General features: G+C 43.8%; 1 protein-coding gene across 2 annotated transcripts in view; it reads left to right on the top strand.

The window, feature by feature from the left end:
• Nucleotides 1-21,496, top strand: part of RASGRP2 (RAS guanyl releasing protein 2) — a 195,631-nt gene that overhangs the window by 126,576 nt on the left and 47,559 nt on the right. For both annotated transcript variants that reach the window (XM_075326074.1, XM_075326073.1), the window contains 2 exons: nucleotides 10,910-11,083; nucleotides 15,444-15,560. In XM_075326074.1, coding sequence (XP_075182189.1) covers nucleotides 10,910-11,083; nucleotides 15,444-15,560 — 291 coding nt within the window. The remainder of the gene's footprint in view (nucleotides 1-10,909; nucleotides 11,084-15,443; nucleotides 15,561-21,496) is intronic.

The raw sequence follows: 21,496 nt of genomic DNA, 5'->3' as shown, positions 1-21,496 counted from the left end.
CCGGCCAGAGTAACGTCGCAGGGCAGGTAAGTGCGTGTGAAGCTGCTGTAACGATAATGTTCACTACGGCAGCTATCACAAGATATCGCATGTGCGACGGGGGCGGGGACTATCGCGCTCGGCATCACTACAATCGGCTAGCGATGTCGCAACGTGCAAAGTACCCCTAAGTCTTGACACCACTGGAACCGAGCCAGTATAGTGTTTTTATTTTAACGGGGGCAAACATGCTGATTGAGAAGGGGTTGTTCGAGGCGTGAACAACCCCTTTAAGGGTCTTGGACACATGTTAAGAATTTGGCATCTACGATTTTGTACTTTTGATCTTTTTGTTCTCCCTCATATAAGCTGTCACCAGATATGTCTCTCATGGAGAACATTGGCCGAGTGCTCCTGTGCATGGGAGAGATGGCCAGATAGCTCTTGGCCGAATGATCTGCCCAACGATTGTTTGACACCGACAACCATCTAAGGTGCACAGGGAAGGGAGGCCTTAGGATATTCACCAATTTTGATTTATTTTTCCAAAAATAATTTAGATTCCAGGTGAGGAGTGGTCCTCTATAGCCCCGCACTAACACTTATCTAGCCCCACAATGTTACACTATTGATATCTGCTCACAGAGAAATACTCAGCCGTCTATAAAAAGGTGAAGATCAGCCGGCTGTTGTCAGACTTTATTGACGCAGATAATCAAAGGCCTTTATCTGGCCGTGCAGAATCTAGGAGGACTTCGCTACCGCTGGTATCTATATGGCCACATCCCCATGGGATAGTCACTATAATAAACCTTAGGAATCGAAATTGTTGAATTAGTAAAATTTGTTATCTGATTGCCATAAACATAGGAGTGGTTTTTTTTACAGATTACATGTATTTGTAAGGTGTATGCGTCGCGGTCGTTTTAGGTAACCTCTCAAAATAGGCTGCATGTATATATAAAGTATATAAGGATCATTATATGACTTTTGTGCTGAATTATCTCTAGTTTTCCCCACTGCAGACTCTCGCTCTAATTTTCAGTTGTCTCTGAGCTAGTGGGTGGAGACGAGCTTCTATGATGTCTCCCATACACAACACACACACAGAGAAGTGGATTCCTGCTCTTCTTTCTCTGTACCCAGAGAAATTCAGCAGCATGCAAGACATTATACAGTAATACTGAGCTGTGTGGCCGTGAATCCAGCACTGAAATGAAGAGTAATACTGAGCTGTGTGGCTGTGAATCCAGCACTGAATTGAAGAGTAATACTGAGCTGTATGGCTGTGAATCCAGCACTGAAATGAAGAGTAATACTGAGCTGTGTGGCTGTGAATCCAGCAATGAAATGAAGAGTAATACTGAGCTGTGTGGCTGTGAGTCCAGCGCTGAAATGAAGAGTAATACTGATCTGTGTGGCTGTGAATCCAGCACTAAAATAAAGAGTAATACTGAGCTGTGTGGCTGTGAATCCAGCACTGAAATGAAGAGTAATACTGAGCTGTGTGGCTGTGAATCCAGCACTGAAATGAGAAGTAATACTGAGCTGTGTGGCTGTGAATCCAGCACTGAAATGAAGAGTAATACTGATCTGTGTGGCTGTGAATCCAGCACTGAAATGAATAGTAATACTGAGCTGTGTGGCTGTGAATCCAGCACTGAAATGAAGAGTAATACTGATCTGTGTGGCTGTGAATCCAGCACTGAAATGAAGAGTAATACTGATCTGTGTGGCTGTGAATCCAGCACTGAAATGAAGAGTAATACTGAGCTATGTGGCTGTGAATCCAGCAATGAAATGAAAAGTAATACTGAGCTGTGTGGCTGTGAATCCAGCACTGAAATGAAGAGTTATACTGAGCTGTGTGGCTGTGAGTCCAGCGCTGAAATGAAGAGAAATACTGAGCTGTGTGGCTGTGAATCCAGCACTGAAATGAAGAGTAATACTGAGCTTTGTGGCTGTGAATCCAGCACTGAAATGAAGAGTAATACTGAGCTGTGTGGCTGTGAATCCAGCACTGAAATGAATAGTAATACTGAGCTGTGTGGCTGTGAATCCAGCACTGAAATGAAGAGTAATACAGAGCTGTGTGGCTGTGAATCCAGCCCTGAAATGAAGAGTAATACTGAGCTGTGTGGCTGTGAATCCAGCACTGAAATGAAGAGTAATACTGAGCTGTGTGACTGTGAATCCAGCACTGAAATGAAGAGTAATACTGAGCTGTGTGGCTGTGAATCCAGCGCTGAAATGAAGAGTAATACTGAGCTGTGTGGCTGTGAATCCAGCTCTGAAATGAAGAGTAATACTGAGCTGTGTGGCTGTGAATCCAGCACTGAAATGAAGAGTAATACTGAGCTGTGTGGCTGTGAATCCAGCGCTGAAATGAAGAGTAATACTGAGCTGTGTGGCTGTAAATCCAGCACTGAAATGGAGTAATACTGAGCTGTGTGGCTGTGAATACAGCACTGAAATGAAGAGTAATACTGAGCTGTGTGGCTGTGAATCCAGCGCTGAAATGAAGAGTAATACTGAGCTGTGTGGCTGTGAATCCAGCACTGAAATGGAGTAATACTGAGCTGTGTGGCTGTGAATCCAGCACTGAAATGAAGAGTAATACTGAGCTGTGAGGCTGTGAATCCAGCGCTGAATTGAAGAGTAATACTGAGCTGTGTGGCTGTGAATCCAGCACTGAAATGAAGAGTAATACTAGCTGTGTGGCTGTGAATCCAGCACTGAAATGAAGAGTAATACTGAGCTGTGTGGCTGTGAATCCAGCACTGAAATGAAGCGTTATACTGAGCTGTGTGGCTGTGAATCCAGCACTGAAATGAAGAGTAATACTGAGCTGTGTGGCTGTGAATCCAGCACTGAAATGAAGAGTAATACTGATCTGTGTGACTGTGAATCCAGCACTGAAATGAAGAGTAATACTGAGCTGTGTGGCTGTGAATCCAGCACTGAAATGAAGAGTAATACTGAGCTGTGTGGCTGTGACTCCAGCACTGAAATGAAGAGTAATACTGAGCTGTGTGGCTGTGAATCCAGCACTGAAATGAAGAGTAATACTGAGCTGTGTGGCTGTAAATCCAGCACTGAAATGAAGAGTAATACTGAGCTGTGTGGCTGTGAATCCAGCACTGAAATGAAGAGTAATACTGAGCTGTGTGGCTGTGAATCCTGCACTAAAATGAAGAGTAATACTGAGCTGTGTGGCTGTGAATCCAGCACTGAAATGAAGAATAATACTGAGCTGTGAGGCTGTGAATCCAGCGCTGAAATGAAGAGTAATACTGAGCTGTGTGGCTGTGAATCCAGCGCTGAAATGAAGAGTAATACTGAGCTGTGTGGCTGTGAATCCAGCACTGAAATGAAGAGTAATACTGAGCTGTGTGGCTGTGAATCCAGCACTGAAATGAAGAGTAATACTGAGCTGTGTAGCTGTGAATCCAGCGCTGAAATGAAGAGTAATACTGAGCTGTGTGGCTGTGAATCCAGCACTGAAATGAAGAGTAATACTGAGCTGTGTGGCTGTGAATCCAGCACTGAAATGAAGAGTAATACTGAGCTGTGTGGCTGTGAATCCAGCGCTGAAATGAAGAGTAATACTGAGCTGTGTAGCTGTGAATCCAGTGCTGAAATGAAGAGTAATACTGAGCTGTGTGGCTGTGAATCCAGCACTGAAATGAAATTAATTTACAAGAAGCTGCAGCACGATCCGCCTGTGTGTGCCTGGTGTCTCACTCTGCTGAGTGCTCAATACCCCACCCGTATCTAAAGGCTTTAATCTACTCTTTAACCTAACACCTTACTGTTCTGGCAGTCAAAAGTGAGTTCATGAGAAAGAGGCATGAGAAGTAGTGGCTTATAAGTTGAGAAAATGCATATTTCCCTGATAAGATATAAAAAGAGGGATAGGAGGAAATGGCTCATAAGTGGAGAAAAATGCAGATTTCCCAAATAAGATATAGAAAGAGTGATAGAAAGAAGTGGCTCACAAGTGGAGAAAAATGCAGATTTGCCTTTTAAAATATAGAAAGAGGGGTAGGAAGAAGTGGCTCATAAGTGGAAAAATGCAGATTTCCCCGATAAGATACAGAAAAAGGTGTAGGAAGAAGGAGTAGGAGAATGCAGCTCATAAGTGGAGAAAAATGCAGATTTCCCTAATAACATATAGAAAGAAGGATAGGAAGAAGTGGCTCATAAGTAGAGAAAAATGCAGATTTCTTGATAAGATATAGAAAAAGGGATAGGAAGAAGTGGCTCATAAGTGTACAAAAATACAGATCTCCTTCATAAGATATGAGCCACGTCTTCATATACCTTTTTCTATATCTTATGAAGGAGATCTGTATTTTTGTACACTTATGAGCCACTTCTTCCTATCCCTTTTTCTATATCTTATCAAGAAATCTGCATTTTTCTCTACTTATGAGCCACTTCTTCCTATCCTTCTTTCTATATGTTATTAGGGAAATCTGCATTTTTCTCCACTTATGAGCCACGTCTTCATATACCTTTTTCTATAAGTGGAGAAAAATGCAGATTCTCCTGATAAGATATAGAAAGAGGAATAGGACGAAGTGGCTCATAAGTGGAGAAAAATGCAGATTTTCCTGATAATATATAATAAAAAGGATAGGAAGAAGTGACTTACAAGTGGAGAAAAATGCAGATTCTCCTGATAAGATATAGAAAGAGGGATAGGAAGAAGGAGCTCATAAGTGGAGAAAAATGCAGATTTCCCTGATACGATATATATAAAGTGTCTTATAGTCACCTGTACTATTGATATATGCAAATTTAATGAGCATTTAAAGCCGTTACTAGTGCATTTTTGGAACAAACGAGGAAGGGCAAGATGTACGACCAAATATAACATATTGTTATGACTGCACCCAAGATACATAAGCACAAACCAAGAGAGACAGGGGCAAAGCAGTCATGGGTCACACAAAGGACCACAGGGTCAATAATCAGTACGACGTCTTTTGCAAAAATATAACAAATATTTATTTAGATACAATACATAGCAAAAGAAGTGACAGTACAAAGGCATCATCAAAAAGAATTAATAGAAAACACTGATCAGGCTAAAGTTGTGTCACTGATGTAAAACACGGATCCACGTACCATATAGGGAGTAATGTACAATTATGTCAAATGATGACTCCTCTATGCAACTATGCAAGGACTGCAAATTTGCCCCTCATATAATAACATAGCATATGCAAAGTTAGGGGGTATTACAGTATGTGTCCAAAATATCGGGCACTCGTTCAATAAATAGTTCCCAGTGCTCAGAGGAGCCAGATCCTAAACCATATTATAAACAACCAGATAAGGAGTAAACAATAATGGAGGAAATTAAAAAAGCTCCCATCTTAAACTCACCCATACTGGTTACCGTGGAAGCCGAGGAAAACGTGCCCCGACGCGCACGTTTCGCTAACTTCTTCAGGGGGCCGTGGAAGAAGTTAGCGAAACGTGCGCGTCGGGGCACGTTTTCCTCGGCTTCCACGGTAACCAGTATGGGTGAGTTTAAGATGGGAGCTTTTTTAATTTCCTCCATTATTGTTTACTCCTTATCTGGTTGTTTATAATATGGTCTAGGATCTGGCTCCTCTAAGCACTGGGAACTATTTATTGAACGAGTGCCCGATATTTTGGACACATACTGTAATACCCCCTAACTTTGCATATGCTATGTTATTATATGAGGGGCAAATTTGCAGTCCTTGCATAGTTCCATAGAGGAGTCATCATTTGACATAATTGTACATTACTCCCTATATGGTACGTGGATCCGTGTTTTACATCAGTGACACAACTTTAGCCTGATCAGTGTTTTCTATTAATTCTTTTTGATGATGCCTTTGTACCGTCACTTCTTTTGCTATGTATTGTATCTAAATAAATATTTGTTATATTTTTGCAAAAGACGTCGTACTGATTATTGACCCTGTGGTCCTTTGTGTGACCCATGACTGCTTTGCCCCTGTCTCTCTTGGTTTGTGCTTATGCATTTTTGGAACGTTGCACCCAGTGTGCCATCTACATATAGTTGTGCGCCCTTAAGATCTATGTTTTTTCCTGTAAATACTGGATTTGCATTATACCCTGTGACCTGTTTTGCCCCCATCTTCCCTGTTCCACTAATTTGGTACCTCGAGGTATGAATGATCACTCTCCCCTATTCATAGCCAGTACACTCAGCCTGGCAATGGAGCGTTCTCCAGTTAATATTTCATGAAGCCGCTTATTCTCCTTGCATAGCCTTCTGTTTGCTACAGCAATACACTAGTTGCTAAGACACATGGCATTCGCGTCTTCTGCGGAATATTTTTAAATGTCACTTTTCCTTACAGAGATTTGCCACAGCTCAAAAACATTTTTTTCTGTTATAAATATTGGAAGAAATTCTCTAAAACTTACTATTTTGTTCATTTATTTTTTAGGAATTTTTTATTTCTATTAGGTAGCAAATCCGACATTTACTCTCTGAATATTTAAAACCTCACAAAACTCCTTTACATGCAGCTATGGGTCTGTAGCCGCTGTCACGGTGGTCTCTCTGCATATAGAGACTTGTAACAGGTTCAGGGCCTGAGTCTCTTTTTGTTAGGAGACTCTTTATATTTAATATGTTTCTTTCCTTTGGCGCTGAAACAGTTAATGTCAGTCTTGTTGCCAGCAGCTTTCCAGCAGTCCATGTAAAGTGCAGATGCTTAGTTATCACGTCCCTATCCTTTAAGTAGTGCCTTTACCCAGTTACCTTTTGCTGTTGATAGAACTCACTCTAGTCTGGCCGTCTTGGTGGAAGGAGCTGCTAAGGTACTGTCCTTTCCCCATTCATCTGCTGTGTTGGAGTCTGCCTGCAGCCATGGATTTTGGTACTTATATCCTTCAGTTGTTTCCCCTGTCTGTCTTTCCTTCCCATATATATATATATATATATATACATATTTACATATTTATATGTGTGTATATATATATATATATATATATATATATATATATATATATATATACATATTTATATATGTGTATATATATATATATACATATATATATATATATATACATACATATTTATATATATTTATTCATTTATATAGCGCTATTAATCCCATAGAGCTTTACATACATTGGCAACACTGTCCCCATTGGGGCTCACAATCTAAATTCCCTATCAGTATGTTTTTGTAGTGTGGGAGGAAACCGGAGAGAACATACAAACTCCTTGCACATGTTGTCCTTAGTGGGACTAGAACCCAGGACCCCAGCGCTGCAAGGCTGCAGTGCTAACCACTGAGCCACCGTGCCACCCCTTCCGTGTTTATGAGAGCAGTGGTGGGACTAGTGTCTCCCGCTGGCCATCTCACTAGCCAGGGTTGTTGCAGGGCTAGTGACTGATTAGGTATCCAGCTCAGTGACGAGTTGAAACACCCCGTGTAGGGACACTAGGGAGCTCAGAAACAGCTTGAGTTGAGTTCAGAAGGTGTCCCCTCACCCCGCTCCCTAGCAGCAGGGCCCACCGGTGTTAAGGGGTCCCAGATGTCCCCCTTTGTTTGTTGTATTTTTTTTGTAGCACGTCAGATGTCCATTGGTCTGAATACATGTGTCACGTGGCGCATATGGACTTTTCTTACTCCGTGCATGACAGTCACTTTTTCTTTCCCTCAGTTATACATGTGCAATAAAGATATAATAGATATTACAAATACAAAAAATAAATATCTTTCATTTATCATTGTTACCAAACACTTGATTGTTCCCTTTCTTGTCGCCAGTTTTGTTGCCAGCAGCTTTCCAGCAGTCCATGTAAAGTGCAGATGCTTAGTTATCACGTCCCTATCCTTTAAGTAGTGCCTTTACCCAGTTACCTTTGCTGTTGATAGAACTCACTCTAGTCTGGCCATCTTGGTGGAAGGAGCTGCTAAGGTTCTGTCCTTGCCCATTCACCTGCTGTGTTGGAGTCTGCTTGCAGCCATGGATTTTGGTATTTATATCCTTCTGTTGTTTCCCCTGTCTGTGATTCCTTCCCTTTTGTATTTATTACTGCAGTGGTGGGACTAGTGTCTCCCGCTGGCCATCTCACTAGCCAGGGTTGTTGTAGGGCTAATGAGTGATTAGGTATCCAGCTCAATGACAGGTTGCAACACCTCATATAGGGACGCCAGGAAGCTCAGGAACAGCTTGAGTTGAGTTCAGGAGGTGTCCCCTCACCCTGCTTCCTAGCAGCAGGATCCGCCGTTGTTAAGGTGTCCCCAATGTCCCCCTTAGTTGTGTTTTTTGTAGCACGTCAGTCGCCAACTCTTAGATTCCCTTCCTCCTTTCTTCTAGAAAGTTTCCATTTGTCTCGCGTCTCGTTGGCTGGGCTTCCATGTAGCAAAACTGCACCCATTATTTTGCATGTGACACTTTTTTTTTTTTTTTTAAATACTACACCTTTTTTTTTACAAATGTGTTACACCCTTAAAACCACACGGCCAAGAAACTACATCACAAAACCACGGCAGTTTATAATAAAGCGTATATGGTTTCTGCCAGTATGTAAAACCCAGCCTAAAGTTTTAACCCATTTCTGTAATTTTGCATCTCAACTTTGTTAGTAAAGGGGTTACCACGTCTTCTATCTTCAGGAGTGCACCGCTCCCCAGCCCTTCAGCTTTCTGCTTGTTGTAAGGCAGTGCGTTCCTGATGATTGCCAGTTGGGCCAGCGGCATGGTCCAAATTGTGCGCTCTCGTAGGCTGTTTCGGCAGCATCGGAGACTCAAGGAGGAAGATAGAATAGCAAAAGTCAGTGCAGACAGTGACTGTCACGAAAGTGTCACATCCTGGTATGATCCCCCGGGAGGATCTGGTATCATAAGGTCACAGTGTGTTGTTGATATCAGATCCGCTTTAATGCTCGCTCATCGTTTACCCTGAGTTGGAGCATATTTAATTCTATCCGGTTCTGAAGAGGTTAAGGTTCATTTCTATCCTGCAGTGATCGAACAGGTAGTTGTAATCTCAGCTGCAGACACTCTATTCTGCTATATGTATCCACTCCTCATTTATTCCAAAGCTGGCTATAGTATCAAAAGAAAAAAAAAACACAGTAAAAAAGGGCGCTGCTCACAAAGGAGATAAGAGAATAAGCTGGTAAAGATTTGTTTAAGCCACAACGCGTTTCGGGGATAAAAAAATCCTCTCCTCCTGAGGGAGGGGGAGGTTTTTTATCCCCGAAACGCGTTGTGGCTTAAACAAATCTTTACCAGCTTATTCTCTCATCTCCTTTGTGAGCAGTGCCCTTTTTTACCGTGGTTTTTTTGTTTTCTTTGATAATTTGCTTCTCCTTCGGGAGTCCACGGGGTGCCGCAGCTCCAGCAGTAAGAGTATCAACTACACTGACGTGTACTATCAGATTGGCTTGACACCGAAACTGGTGGGAATGGGGATCCTCCTACCTAAATCAGGAACACGGTGAGACGCCAACCTGAGAACAGGAGCATTGCACGAGCTTCAAGCATCAGCAGCGGCAGGATCAGAAGCTGCTGCGGGATCATCTCCATAGGAGCCGTGGCGGTTACTAACAGGGTAATCCAGACCCCCCTGCTAGTGCTATTTGACAGTGTTGTACCTGCAGTGCAACACTCTTAAGCCTGCTTTACACGCTGCAATGTATCTTACAATGTGTCGGCGGGGTCACGTCGTAAGTGACGCACATCCGGCATCGTAAGGTACATTGCAGTGTGTGACAGGTACGTGCGATTGCGATTGAACGGTAAAACGTTCATCGCATACACATCTTACCTTTCTCTAGAATTGCACGTCAGATTGTTCATCGTACCCGGGGTAGCACACATCGCAGTGTGTGACACCCCGGGAACGATGAACAGATCTTACCAGCCTCCTGCGGCTCCTGGCCAGCAATGCGGAAGGAAGGAAGGAGGTGGGCGGGATGTTTACGTCCCACTCAGCTCCGCCCCTCCGCTTCTATTGGCCGGCTGCCATGTGACGTTGATGTGACGCCGAACGTCCCTCACACTCCAGGTATTGGACGTTCGCCGCCCACATCGAGGTCGTATGGAAGGGTAAGTACGTGTGACGGGGGTTAATCATTTGTGCGGCACGTTCAACAAATTGAACGTGCCATACATACGATGGGGGCGTTGCAAATCGCATACGATATCGTATGCGAAATTGCAACGTGTAAAGCAGGCTTTAGGGGAGTGTAATTGATTATACCTATCGTTGAAAATTAACTTTTGCACACAGGAGCGCCCTCCTTTCCTTTTTTCTTTTAAAGCTGGCTATAGCTCATACCTATGCTGTCCACTTGGAAGGAGCCAGTCTCTGGAGAAAGCTGAGGTGTCTCTTCAGTTGCAGCTGAGAAATTGCTGCTGAAGTGTTTCTTGTTGTGTTTTTCCTACCTCGTGTTGTCTTACTACAGTGGTGAGACTAAAGTCTCGCTGGCCTTTACTCGTCAGGTTGAGTTCAGGGTCAGCGAGGGCCTAGGCATGTGATGGCGCACGGGGGGAGAACCCGTCTAGGGACATTAAGGAGTGCACTTATCAGTCGCAGGTGAAAGTTAGATGGTAACCCCGCTCCCCGCTCCCTAGCGCCAAGGCCTTCCGTTGTATTGTTACCCAGGCGTTCCCTTTGTGTTACGTTGCTCACCGGATGTGTTCTCGGACCTGGCCCGACAAGTGCAGTCACCTTTTCTACAAGACAACTTTCCATACTCCAAATTGGCTGGCATGTTTATTTTGTGTGTTTTATTATGTAATAATATTTTTTATTTTTCATTACATTGCTGTATATGTCACATGGAATAAATAATACATGTCTGGTTCTTGTAGCAGCCGGGGATAGTATTCCATATTATTAAGCCATGTACGATCTTTATGATCTTATCGATTGTCAATGTCTTCCTTTTCAGTTTCAAGATTATCACAGTTTTGTCCTTCACGGCTGCACTGTTGGGAACCCCGTGTTAGAAAGATTCATAGCCCTTTTCAATGGTGTTTCCCAGTGGATCCAACTCATGGTGCTCAGCAAACCAACCCCACAACAAAGGGCAACAGTGATCAAACAGTTTGTTCAGGTGGCGGAGGTACGTACCGCAACAGTGCGCTGCAATGATAGCATGTGTCTCATAGTAATCTATTGAATTTTTAAAATGTGTCACTTGACGATTGTATGGATATTATGCCACGTGGGCACACTACATAAGAAATTTTACGATGTCTGGCCAGCCACCTTGCTTTAGGAGTTTAGTTTAAGGGACCCTGTCACCACTTTTTTGGCCTATAAGCTGCGGCCACCACCACCGAGCTCTTATATACAGCATTCTAACATACTGTATATAAGAGCCCAGGCCGGGGGTATAACATAAAAAACACTTTATAATACTTACCTAACAGTCGCGTGGTGGGCCATATGGGCGTCTCCGTTGTCCGGCACCGCCTCTTTCGGCCATCTTTGTTCTCCTTCTTCTCTAGCCACGGTGCATGACGGGTCCGACGTCATCCACAATGGGCGGCATTCCGGTCCTGAGCGGGGCAAATCAAAGTATTGTAGTGCGCCTGCGCGGGACTGGCGAGTGTGTATGATGTAGGACGTGTCATGCACCGCGGCTTCAGAAGAAGGACAAAGATGGCTGAAAGAGGCGGCACCGGAGAACGGAGATGCCCATTAGGCCCACCAAGCGACCGTTAGGTAAGTATTATAAAGTGTTTTTTATGTTCTCACAGCGACCTGGGCTCTTATATACAGCATGCTAGAATACTGTATATAAGAGCCTGGTGGTGGCGGCGGCAGCTTATAGGGCAAAAAAGTGGTGACAGGCTCCCTTTAAGACCATCACCAAGTTTTTGCTATGTAATCTGTGCGGAGACACGGGGCTCAGTGGGTGCTCTTGTCTGCTGGCCCAGCCGCCTTTAGAAAGACTGCATGGCCCAAGGCTCCTCCCAGCTGAACGCCGACCTCCTTAACCGAGGGCGGATCACTACTCAGACAACACAGGGTGAGGGAACCACAATATTAAGACTTTATTGGATCCCCAAACAATTAACGGCACATAGCACATAACCAGCAAAACCATAGAATGTAACCGGCAACAGTTTCTCCCCCTTCCGCTGGCTCACTGGGGATTAGACTGTCCGTGCCTCAGAGCTTCCAGGGCTACTTACTCCAGACCAGCAGCACCCCGCTTTCGGCGGGCACTCACCGAGAAAGGAATAATGTCAAATTTAGGAAGCTGGCTGAGGACCGCAAAGCCTGTAGTCATGTGACTGGATTGTCCCAAGCTGGATTCCTTCCGTAGGTAGTCTTTAGCTCAGCTGAATCTTTGCATTCAATGCTGAAGTCCATGTAGTATTATAATCCAGGTTCGGTTATGGCTTGCCAATCGGATCCGCAGGTCCTAGATTGGTAGCATGTAGCAAGAGTCTACCTGGGCAATGGACAGTCCTCCTTCTTAAACCCCTGAGCTCTCCATTCAGACCATTGGGGTCTTCATGATTGGTGGATAAGACTGGGCTCTTATTGGCTAGATTTCAAGCCATATGCAAAATATCCCTAGTAATACAATGGGAGGTTCGCATAATTGATTTGTCTGGGTATCTGAGATTCACTGGCCAAGGCAATTACATGAGTCAACAAGAACTTTAACACTTGACTGCTAAGGGGTGCTTCACACACAGCGAGATCACTGCCGAGATCGCTGCTGAGTCACGGTTTTTGTGACGCAGCAGTGACCTCATTAGCGATCTCGCTGTGTGTGACAATGAGCAGCGATCTGGCCCCTGCTGTGAGATCGCTGCTCGTTACACACAGCCTTGGTTCGGTTTTTTATTGTTGCTCTCCCGCTGTGACGCTCAGATCGCTGTGTGTGACAGCGAGAGAGCGACGAAATGAAGCGAGCAGAGAGCAGGAGCCGGTATCTGGCAGCTGCGGTAAGCTGTAACCAGGGTAAATATCGGGTAACCAAGGTGGTTACCCGATATTTACCTTCGTTACCAGCCTCCGCCGCTCTCACGCTGCCTGTGCTGCCGGCTCCTGCTCTCTGCACATGTAGCTGCAGTACACATCGGGTAATTAACCCGATGTGTACTGTAGCTAGGAGAGCAGGGAGTCAGCACTAAGCAGTGTGCGCGGCTCCCTGCTCTCTGCACATGTAGTGACGTTATGATCGCTGCTGCGTCGCTGTGTTTGACAGCTAAGCAGCGATCATAACAGCGACTTACAAGGTCGCTGCTACGTCACAGAAAATGGTGACGTAACAGCGACGTCGTTGTCGCTGTCGCTATGTGTGAACCCAGCTTAAGAGTCTTGTGGAAACAATGAGCGGCTTATCCCACTTTATAAACAAACTATCATCATGTCTGGCTGAATTTTAAGAAACTTAACCCATGCTAGGCACTGACAGAGTCCATGTCGTCACAATCTGTCTGCAGCATAATGTAGGAGGAAAGACCCTGATTCCAGCAAGATATCACTTACTAGGCTGCTTGGAGCAGTTTTGATGAAATCATTGCTTTATTTGCTGCAGATCTAGTAGTTTTCTGAGTGCTGAGCTCTGACACCCACATCACTGATTGGCAGAAAACTGCTAATCAGTGGTGAGGGTGGGGTTACACAGAGCAGGAGGACTAGGAGGCACGAGACATATAGTTCTGCAGTGATAATCTCCGACTGATAAAATACTGATTTTATTGAAACAACAACATACATCCTAGTAAGTAACACATCACTGGAATCATTCTCTCAGCCCCTACTGTAAGATCACAGCAAAAACCTACTGATATATTCACTCCAATGTAAATGTTAGTTCAGTTTGATAAGACATAGCGGATTGTGATAAATGAATCATAATGTCATGGCACGGGCTTAGGGAAGGTCTAACGTGAGGTAAAACACACAGTAAACAGGGGTTTTACCAAGACAAACAATGGGTACACCAGGGACACATTAACAATAGTTGGCCCTGATGCTAGTGAGAGGGAATATGGACACCTCATCCACTTACCTGCCGTTGTACCCTGCACTCGTAGCCAGTCCCTGTATAGGTTCCTCACCTGTTGCCGAGCAGGAAACTAAAGCCCTGAGAGACCCTGTGGTAAGCCCTGGATAGTGAGTGGGAAGGTAAGGCTCACTAGTCCCAACGCTGCACTAAAACAACACAACAAGGGAAGGTAAGACAGATGGGGGAAAAAACAAGAGACTTAAGGGAACTTTACACGCTGCGATATCTGTACCGATATTGCTAGTGAGCCTACCCGCCCCCGTCGGTTGTGCTACACGGGCAAATCGCTGCCCGTGGCGCACAACATCGCTGACACCCGTCACACGGACTTACCTTCCCTGCGACGTCGCTCTGGCCGGCGAACTGCCTCCTTTCTAAGGGGGCGGTTTGTGCGGCGTCACACGGCAGCCGTCCAATAGAAGCGGAGGGGCGGAGATGAGCGGGACGTAACATCCGGCCCACCTCCTTCCTTCCTCATTGCCGGTGGATGCAGGTAAGGAGATGTTTGTCGTTCCTGCGATGTGCGGTGCCGCAGGAACGACAAACAACATCGTACCTGCAGCAGCAACAATATTAAGGAAAGGAGCAATGTGTCACTGATCAACGATTTTTGACGTTTTTGTGGTCGGTGATCGTGCTCCTTGGTATCACACACTGCGATGTCACTAACGGCGCCGGATGTGCGTCACTAATGACGTGACCCTGACGATATATCGTTAGCGATATCGCAGCGTGTAAAGTACCCTTAACTCTAACAACTAGGCTACAGTCAAGCACCAGTACTGAAGCCTACATCGCCACCAACAGCAATGACTTCAACATCTCCTTCCACCTCTAGGCCCAGAATCCTAATTGCAAAGAGAATAACTGGCACCCTCTGCTGGAAGCAGAGGGTATAAAAAGGGACTGGGAGTGGTTCCAAACCAGAAATATCTGACCAGGAGTCAGAAGCTGCTGGAAAGGAAAACTGACATTAACCCTTGCCACAACCAAAGAAAAAAAATGTAGATTCTCAGATGACAATGACAGACTCTACTTCTGATCCTGTTACTTGTCCCAAATACAGAGAGACAGCCGTGACACATAAAATTGGTTATACGCTTGCGATAGCTGTTGGTCGACAGCTATATCTTCCAACTCCCCCACAATGGGGAGTGAGGAGTAAGCTGTTAGCAGAACAGTTATGACAGAAGTTTATCTCCAAGGTAACAAGAACAGTTGAGCATTTGAATTCAAACTCCCAACATCATTGGTGAGAAAAACGTTGGTACACATTAGGTGGCCGCTGATCCATTCCGTCAGTATTGAAGGATTCATCTGACTTTATTCTGATCTGTTTAGGAGCCCGAAGTTCCTGTATCTCTTTGTATTACTTCTCATAATATTGTACCTGTTTATTCCATAAGATGATGTGATTGTTAGCGCCCAACTTATTTCCTTTCTACAGAAACTACTCGAGCTACAAAACTTCAACACACTTATGTCTGTCGTTGGCGGTCTTAGTCATAGCTCCATCTCCCGCCTGAAAGAAACTCATTCACATGTCAGTGCCGAGACTACAAAGGTGGGTGTTAATAATATCACAATAAACTCTGTTTCCTTACACACCGTAAGGACACGCTCAAGTCTGTGCCCCCGTTCATCTATGGTAAGAACTTGGAACTAAAAGATGAAAACTTGAATTTTTCATTAATAAGTGGAATAATTGTCAAATTCTAACGTTTTAGTTCAAGGCTCTAATCGTTTGATAAATGGATTGCAGAGAGAATATCCTTGATGCAGACCTCAGAATCCATCATCCACACCATGGACCAGAACATGGTTCCCATTACACTGATCCAACTTGAAGAGTAGTGCCTCGTATTGCATTTGTTGAGGTTCTATCAGCAAGAAGGTAATAATGTCTGGTAGTACACATGGTTACTATTGGACGAATGAAGACCAGGGTCTGATATCTAGGTTCTAGGATGATACATAGCACTGGTGCCATCTACATAGCGGGTTTACCACTATACGCCTTCCTCCTACCATCTTCACGCTATTCACCGAATCTCTCTGCAATCCGTTTATCTGATGAGGGTCCGAACCTTGATCGAAAATTTATGAATTGTTGTGCACTTCATAGTAAACATTAAAGTTTGCATCTTTAATTGAGTGCCAAATTCTTACCATAAATATGCATAAGGAGAAGGACCCCACTTGAGCACCATCTCGTCAAGAGTGGCTTGATCTCTTCAAGGTTGGTGTGCCCTGGTTCATGACACCATCTAAAATCCTGAAAAGTGGGATGCAAATATGCACCCAAAGGAACCATTGACTTCAGTTGGACAAAAGGAGTCCAAAACATGAAACTTTGGACTCTGACCTTCCTTCCGGCATGGTCTGTCTAAGTGTCGATGAGTGTCAATGGAAATATGTTGCATAGGTCGCATCTTCTTTCAATATAATATTGTGTAAGTAAGCTGTCCGGAGCTTTATGGTTATTGAACTAACTAGATTGCTGGTTAGGGTCTAATAGACAAGTTCGAACCTACTGTCCTAACCACAAAAAGGTTATTCCATTACTGAGAAAATCAACTTTTAAGGCAGCGTTACACGCTACGATTTATCTGATGATATGTCATCGGGGTCACGGATTCCGTGACACACATTCGACATCGTTAGCGACGTCGTTGCGTGTGACTCCGAACGATCACAAATAGGTTGAAAATCGTTGATTGTTGACACGTCGTTCAGTTTCAAAATATTGTTCGTTTGGAACGCAGCAGACATATTGGTACGTTTGACACCCTGCCAACGACGAATAACATCCACACGACCGCCTTGGTCAAACAATATATCGCTGAACGATGTTGCGTCGTTTGTGAGATCGTTACGTGTGACTGCTAATAAACGACTTATGTGCGATCTCGGTAAATCGTAACTATGATCTGGGCGTGTCACATTGCTAGTGAGATCGTCAGATAAATCGTAGCGTGTAACAGGGCCTTTAGGTTTCATGGAAATGAAGCTCCAAGCTCACATAGGGTGGGAAGATTCCCGGTTAGTGCCACGATCCTCCCAATTATTCCCTAGCGCCAAACCTTGTGTTTGATTGATGACTCTTCAGCCCTCCTACCAACAGTGACATAGAGACATAGAGGCATGAAAAAGACATCAATCAAGCCCATGGAGTGATGTTAGGTGGGGAATTATATGGAGGATTGATGCTCTTGCCAAGAGTCGGTCAACTTGTATCCTCGTTTACAAACAGAAAAAAAATCTATATCTCCTGACCATGTTAGGCAGTAGATAGCAAAATAATCAAAATTGAGAATCCTCACTAGTTGATACTTTTTAATGGCTGACTGAAAGGATGGTAAGAAGTAGCAAGTGCTTGAGACTGCTCAGGTCTACATTATACCTGATGAAGACTTGAAGAGAAGTCTCGAAGGAAGTTTTCTACAATCTTTTCAGTTAGCCATTAAGAAGTATCTACTAGTGAGTAGGGATGAATAAACCCATGGAAGTTCGGTGGTTCAGCCGGACTTTAGATAAAGTTAGGTTCTGGACACAGACTTGACCTGAACCCCAACGGAGGTCACTAATTGGGCAGTGTACCCAAGCACAGCGATGCTTGCATGAGTGGTTTGCATGCGTAAAGAACCCGAGCTCCGATTCCAAATGTAGTGCCAGTGTCCCTGCATTGCTTGCTCTCCCCCATGCATGAACGCTGACTCACTCACCTCCATGGCCGAGCCCCACCACACTGCCTGGCTTCCCTGCGGTCCTCCACGTGGATGTCTTCTGCTTCCCCCTCCTGGGGCTATGCATACTGCACAGGTCCTTCAGGAGTGCTCCTAGGGTGTGCATGTGCAATGCTACCCTTCTGTTAAAGGGCCAGAGCATCATTTCCTGGGTACTTAAGGCACTCTACCACTAGGGGAAGTGCCTGAGCAATGCTATTAGTTAGTGGTTTGTTCCCTAGCCAGCTAGTTGTCAGGTTCCCTTATCCACTGTCTGTTCCCTATCCAGTGTGCATTTCTGCTTTCCTGCCTTGGTAGTATGTTGTTCCTGTCCGCCCTGCCCTGTAGATACCTTGTGCCTGTCTATCCTGGCCGTGCTACCTTCCTCAGCTGTCCCGGTAGTCCCTGTCTAGACTAGTGACTGTACCTGTCAATCCTGGCCATGCTACCTGCCTCAGCCGTCCCGATGGTTCCTGTCTATACTAGTGACTGTACCTATCCGTCCTGGCTGTGCTATCTGCCTCAGCCGTCCAAGTGGTTCCTGTCTATATTAGTGACTGTACCTGTCTGTCCTGGCTGTGTTACCTCCCTCAGGCGTCCCAGTGGTTCCTGTCTATATTAGTGACTGTATCTGTCTGTCCTGGCCGTGTTACCTCCCTCAGGCGTCCCAGTGGTTCCTGTCTATACTAGTGACTGTACCTGTCCATCCTGGCCGTGCTACCTGTCTCAGCCGTCCCCGTGGTCCCTGTCTATATTAGTGATTGTACCTCTCTGTCCTGGCCGTGCTACCTGCCTCAGGCATCCCAGTGGTTCCTGTCTATGCTAGTGACTGTACCTATCCGTCCTGGCTGTGCTACCTGTCTCAGCCGTCCCCGTGGTCCCTGTCTATATTAGTGATTGTATCTCTCTGTCCTGGCCATGCTACCTGCCTCAGCCATCCCAGTGGTTCCTGTTTATGCTAGTGACTGTACCTATCCGTCCTGGCTGTGCTACCTGCCTCAGCCATCCCAATGGTTCCTGTCTATACTAGTGACTGTACCTGTCTGTCCTGGCCGTGCTAACTGCTTCAGCCATAATAGTGGCTCCTGTCTACACTAGAGACCCTGCTTGTTTGCATCTGTGTCCATCCTTGCCCTGGGGGGTCAGCTGCCACAGTCCAAGTCACTACCCTGGGAATGGCACCTGGCGTCTGCCTCGTGGTGGACGCTTCGTCAAGCCCCTAGCACTAAAGGCTAATCCCTTGTCCTCCCTGTGGTTCAGGGAGTCCACTTCAGCTCTCAGCTTTACCAGCTTTGTACAGTCTGTGTTTGGTACAAACACCGAATACCAAACCTCGGGTTTGCTCATCTCTACTAGTGAGGACTCTCAATTTTTTATCATATTTTCCATTTACTTGAAAAATTCAAAACTGATTTCCTCATTAATGGAATATTCATTTGCTTCCAAGAAGTTTGAACTTGTCTTTTACCGATTTACACAGCAATCTAAAAACTTTGGTCACCCTAAAGATCCTTTCATATTCATTCCGTTTTTGGGTTCATGGTCAAAATGCGTTCATTCAATCAAAAGACTGACCAAGATGAGGTCAACGTCAGATGCCACGTAGACGACTCACAACATTTGCTGCATTTTTCCTTTTTAATCCGCCCCTTTAAAACTCAACTATTGCAGTTGGGTGCAACATTGTTCAAGGACATTGCAGACGCGACTCTACTGCCTTATCCCTGCCAAATCATTGGGAATTAATTACGTGGATAATGACCTACAGCATTGATCTTAACTGCCTACAAAGTGGAGAGACAGTAACTGAGTGTGAGCTGTTCACTGACCCTGTCAGTCACATGATCGGAATCCGATTGAACATCTTTTGGATGAACTAGACCATCACAATGGATGGCGCAACCATTAGAATAAAGATGATTTGTTTTCTAACCTATAAAATGTATAGGGAAAAAAATTCTATAGTCAATATTCACCATTAAAATCTCATTGGATTCCCATGATTGCAATATATTACAAAGGAATAATAGCCAACCTAATGTTAATATTATTAAATATAAATTTTAGGAATATATTTTATTTACATTTTATGTTTCTACTTTAATAAACTCTGCACATTTGCCTTTGTAGTTTTTATATATATATATATATATATATATATATATATATATATATATATATATATATATAGATATATAGACATATATATAGATATATATATATATATATATATATATATATATATATATATATATATAAATATATAACATATATTTAATTGTTTACATTTTTTAACATACATTTGGATGAGAAATTATGATTGGAGCATACATGGCTATATAAATCTCTTAGACCTGATGAGGCTGTTGCATTTACTTTGGAATTCCATCTCAGAATGGCTGCATAATCCTTTATGAAGGTTTAACTCACTTTCTGTCCACCAAGCCTGATTGGCAGCTCCTCAGTGTTCTTCTTCGCTGCTGAGATCTCATCCTGCTCATGAAAAGCTGCAGCTGCCAATCAGGCTGACTGGAACGGGACCTAAGAAATTGGACTCATGAGCTATTTCATTGTACATTTGGACTCATCAAAATAGGAGGCTAATACAGCCATTCTAAGATTAATTTTCAAAGTAAGTATTAAGTATACCAGTCCCATCAGGTTTAAGATTTATTTAGTAATGTATACAGCTTGTATTATGAAATCTGATAAAAGATCCTTAACCACAAAAGACAGTTGGACTCTGAAATGATAAAACATGCATACTATGAATGCAAGAATATAGATATGCATTACTGCTTAAGGAAATCTATGAAAAATGTAGATATTTAGCATACAAAATTGGCCATTTCTCTGTCTGCCCAGTAGCCACATCAAGGCATATTTCGTATATTGGGAACCTACACTGAACTGAAGCCTCTCTCTGGGTTACAAACCTCCATGTGTATGGGCGAGTAGGAACCTGCTACTAGAGAATAAAAACTTAATCAACCATAGAAAACCTCAAATGTGTGCATGACACTCAGAAAATTCTACATCAACAATGAAAATTGTCCCAAATTCAAGACAATAACAAGCGATTCATGCTAAAAAGTATATACTTTATTATTAAATTTAAAATAATTTTTTTTGTGAATTAAAAATATAAAAAACAGAGAATTGCTCCTGAGAGTGACCTGAAAAATACCCAGATTATAGAAAATATGCAAAGAACTACAGGAAAGGTAACATAGTCAACAATAATAAAATGGATAATGTGCAATGAAAATCCTATAACATATAGTATATGATAAAATATCAATACATATAAAGATTACATAGAAATTATATTATGATCATTGCACAAACCCAATTGATCTGCCATCCATCTATTGCTGAGAATTGCACATGCCCTGGTAAATGTAAACATTATACTCGTGCTGCTATTGAACCATGAACTATACAGCCACAGAGAACTAAATGCAACAAATTAGCTGCCAGAGAAGATGTAAAGTGCAAGAAACTACCAATTTACATAAAAGTAAAACTCTCCGGCGCCCCCGGAAGAAGCAAGGGCGAAACGGCGTTGGGGTGGAGGGACCTGTTCACCCAGACCCAGGCTTTCTATGGTTACCTATTTAGGTAAATATATAACCTTGGGTTGTTTGTCCTACAGGAGAGTTTTACTTTTATGTAAATTGGTAGTTTCTTTGCACTTTACATCGTCTCTGGCAGCTAATCTGTTGCATTTAGTTCTCTGTGGCTGTATAGTTCATGGTTCAATAGCAGCACGAGT

This window comes from Anomaloglossus baeobatrachus, chromosome 10, assembly GCF_048569485.1.
Source record: "Anomaloglossus baeobatrachus isolate aAnoBae1 chromosome 10, aAnoBae1.hap1, whole genome shotgun sequence".
Classification (NCBI taxonomy): Eukaryota; Metazoa; Chordata; class Amphibia; order Anura; family Aromobatidae; genus Anomaloglossus; species Anomaloglossus baeobatrachus.
The sequence above is the reverse complement of the archived record's forward strand: the minus strand, read 5'-3'. Positions and strand labels throughout refer to the sequence as shown.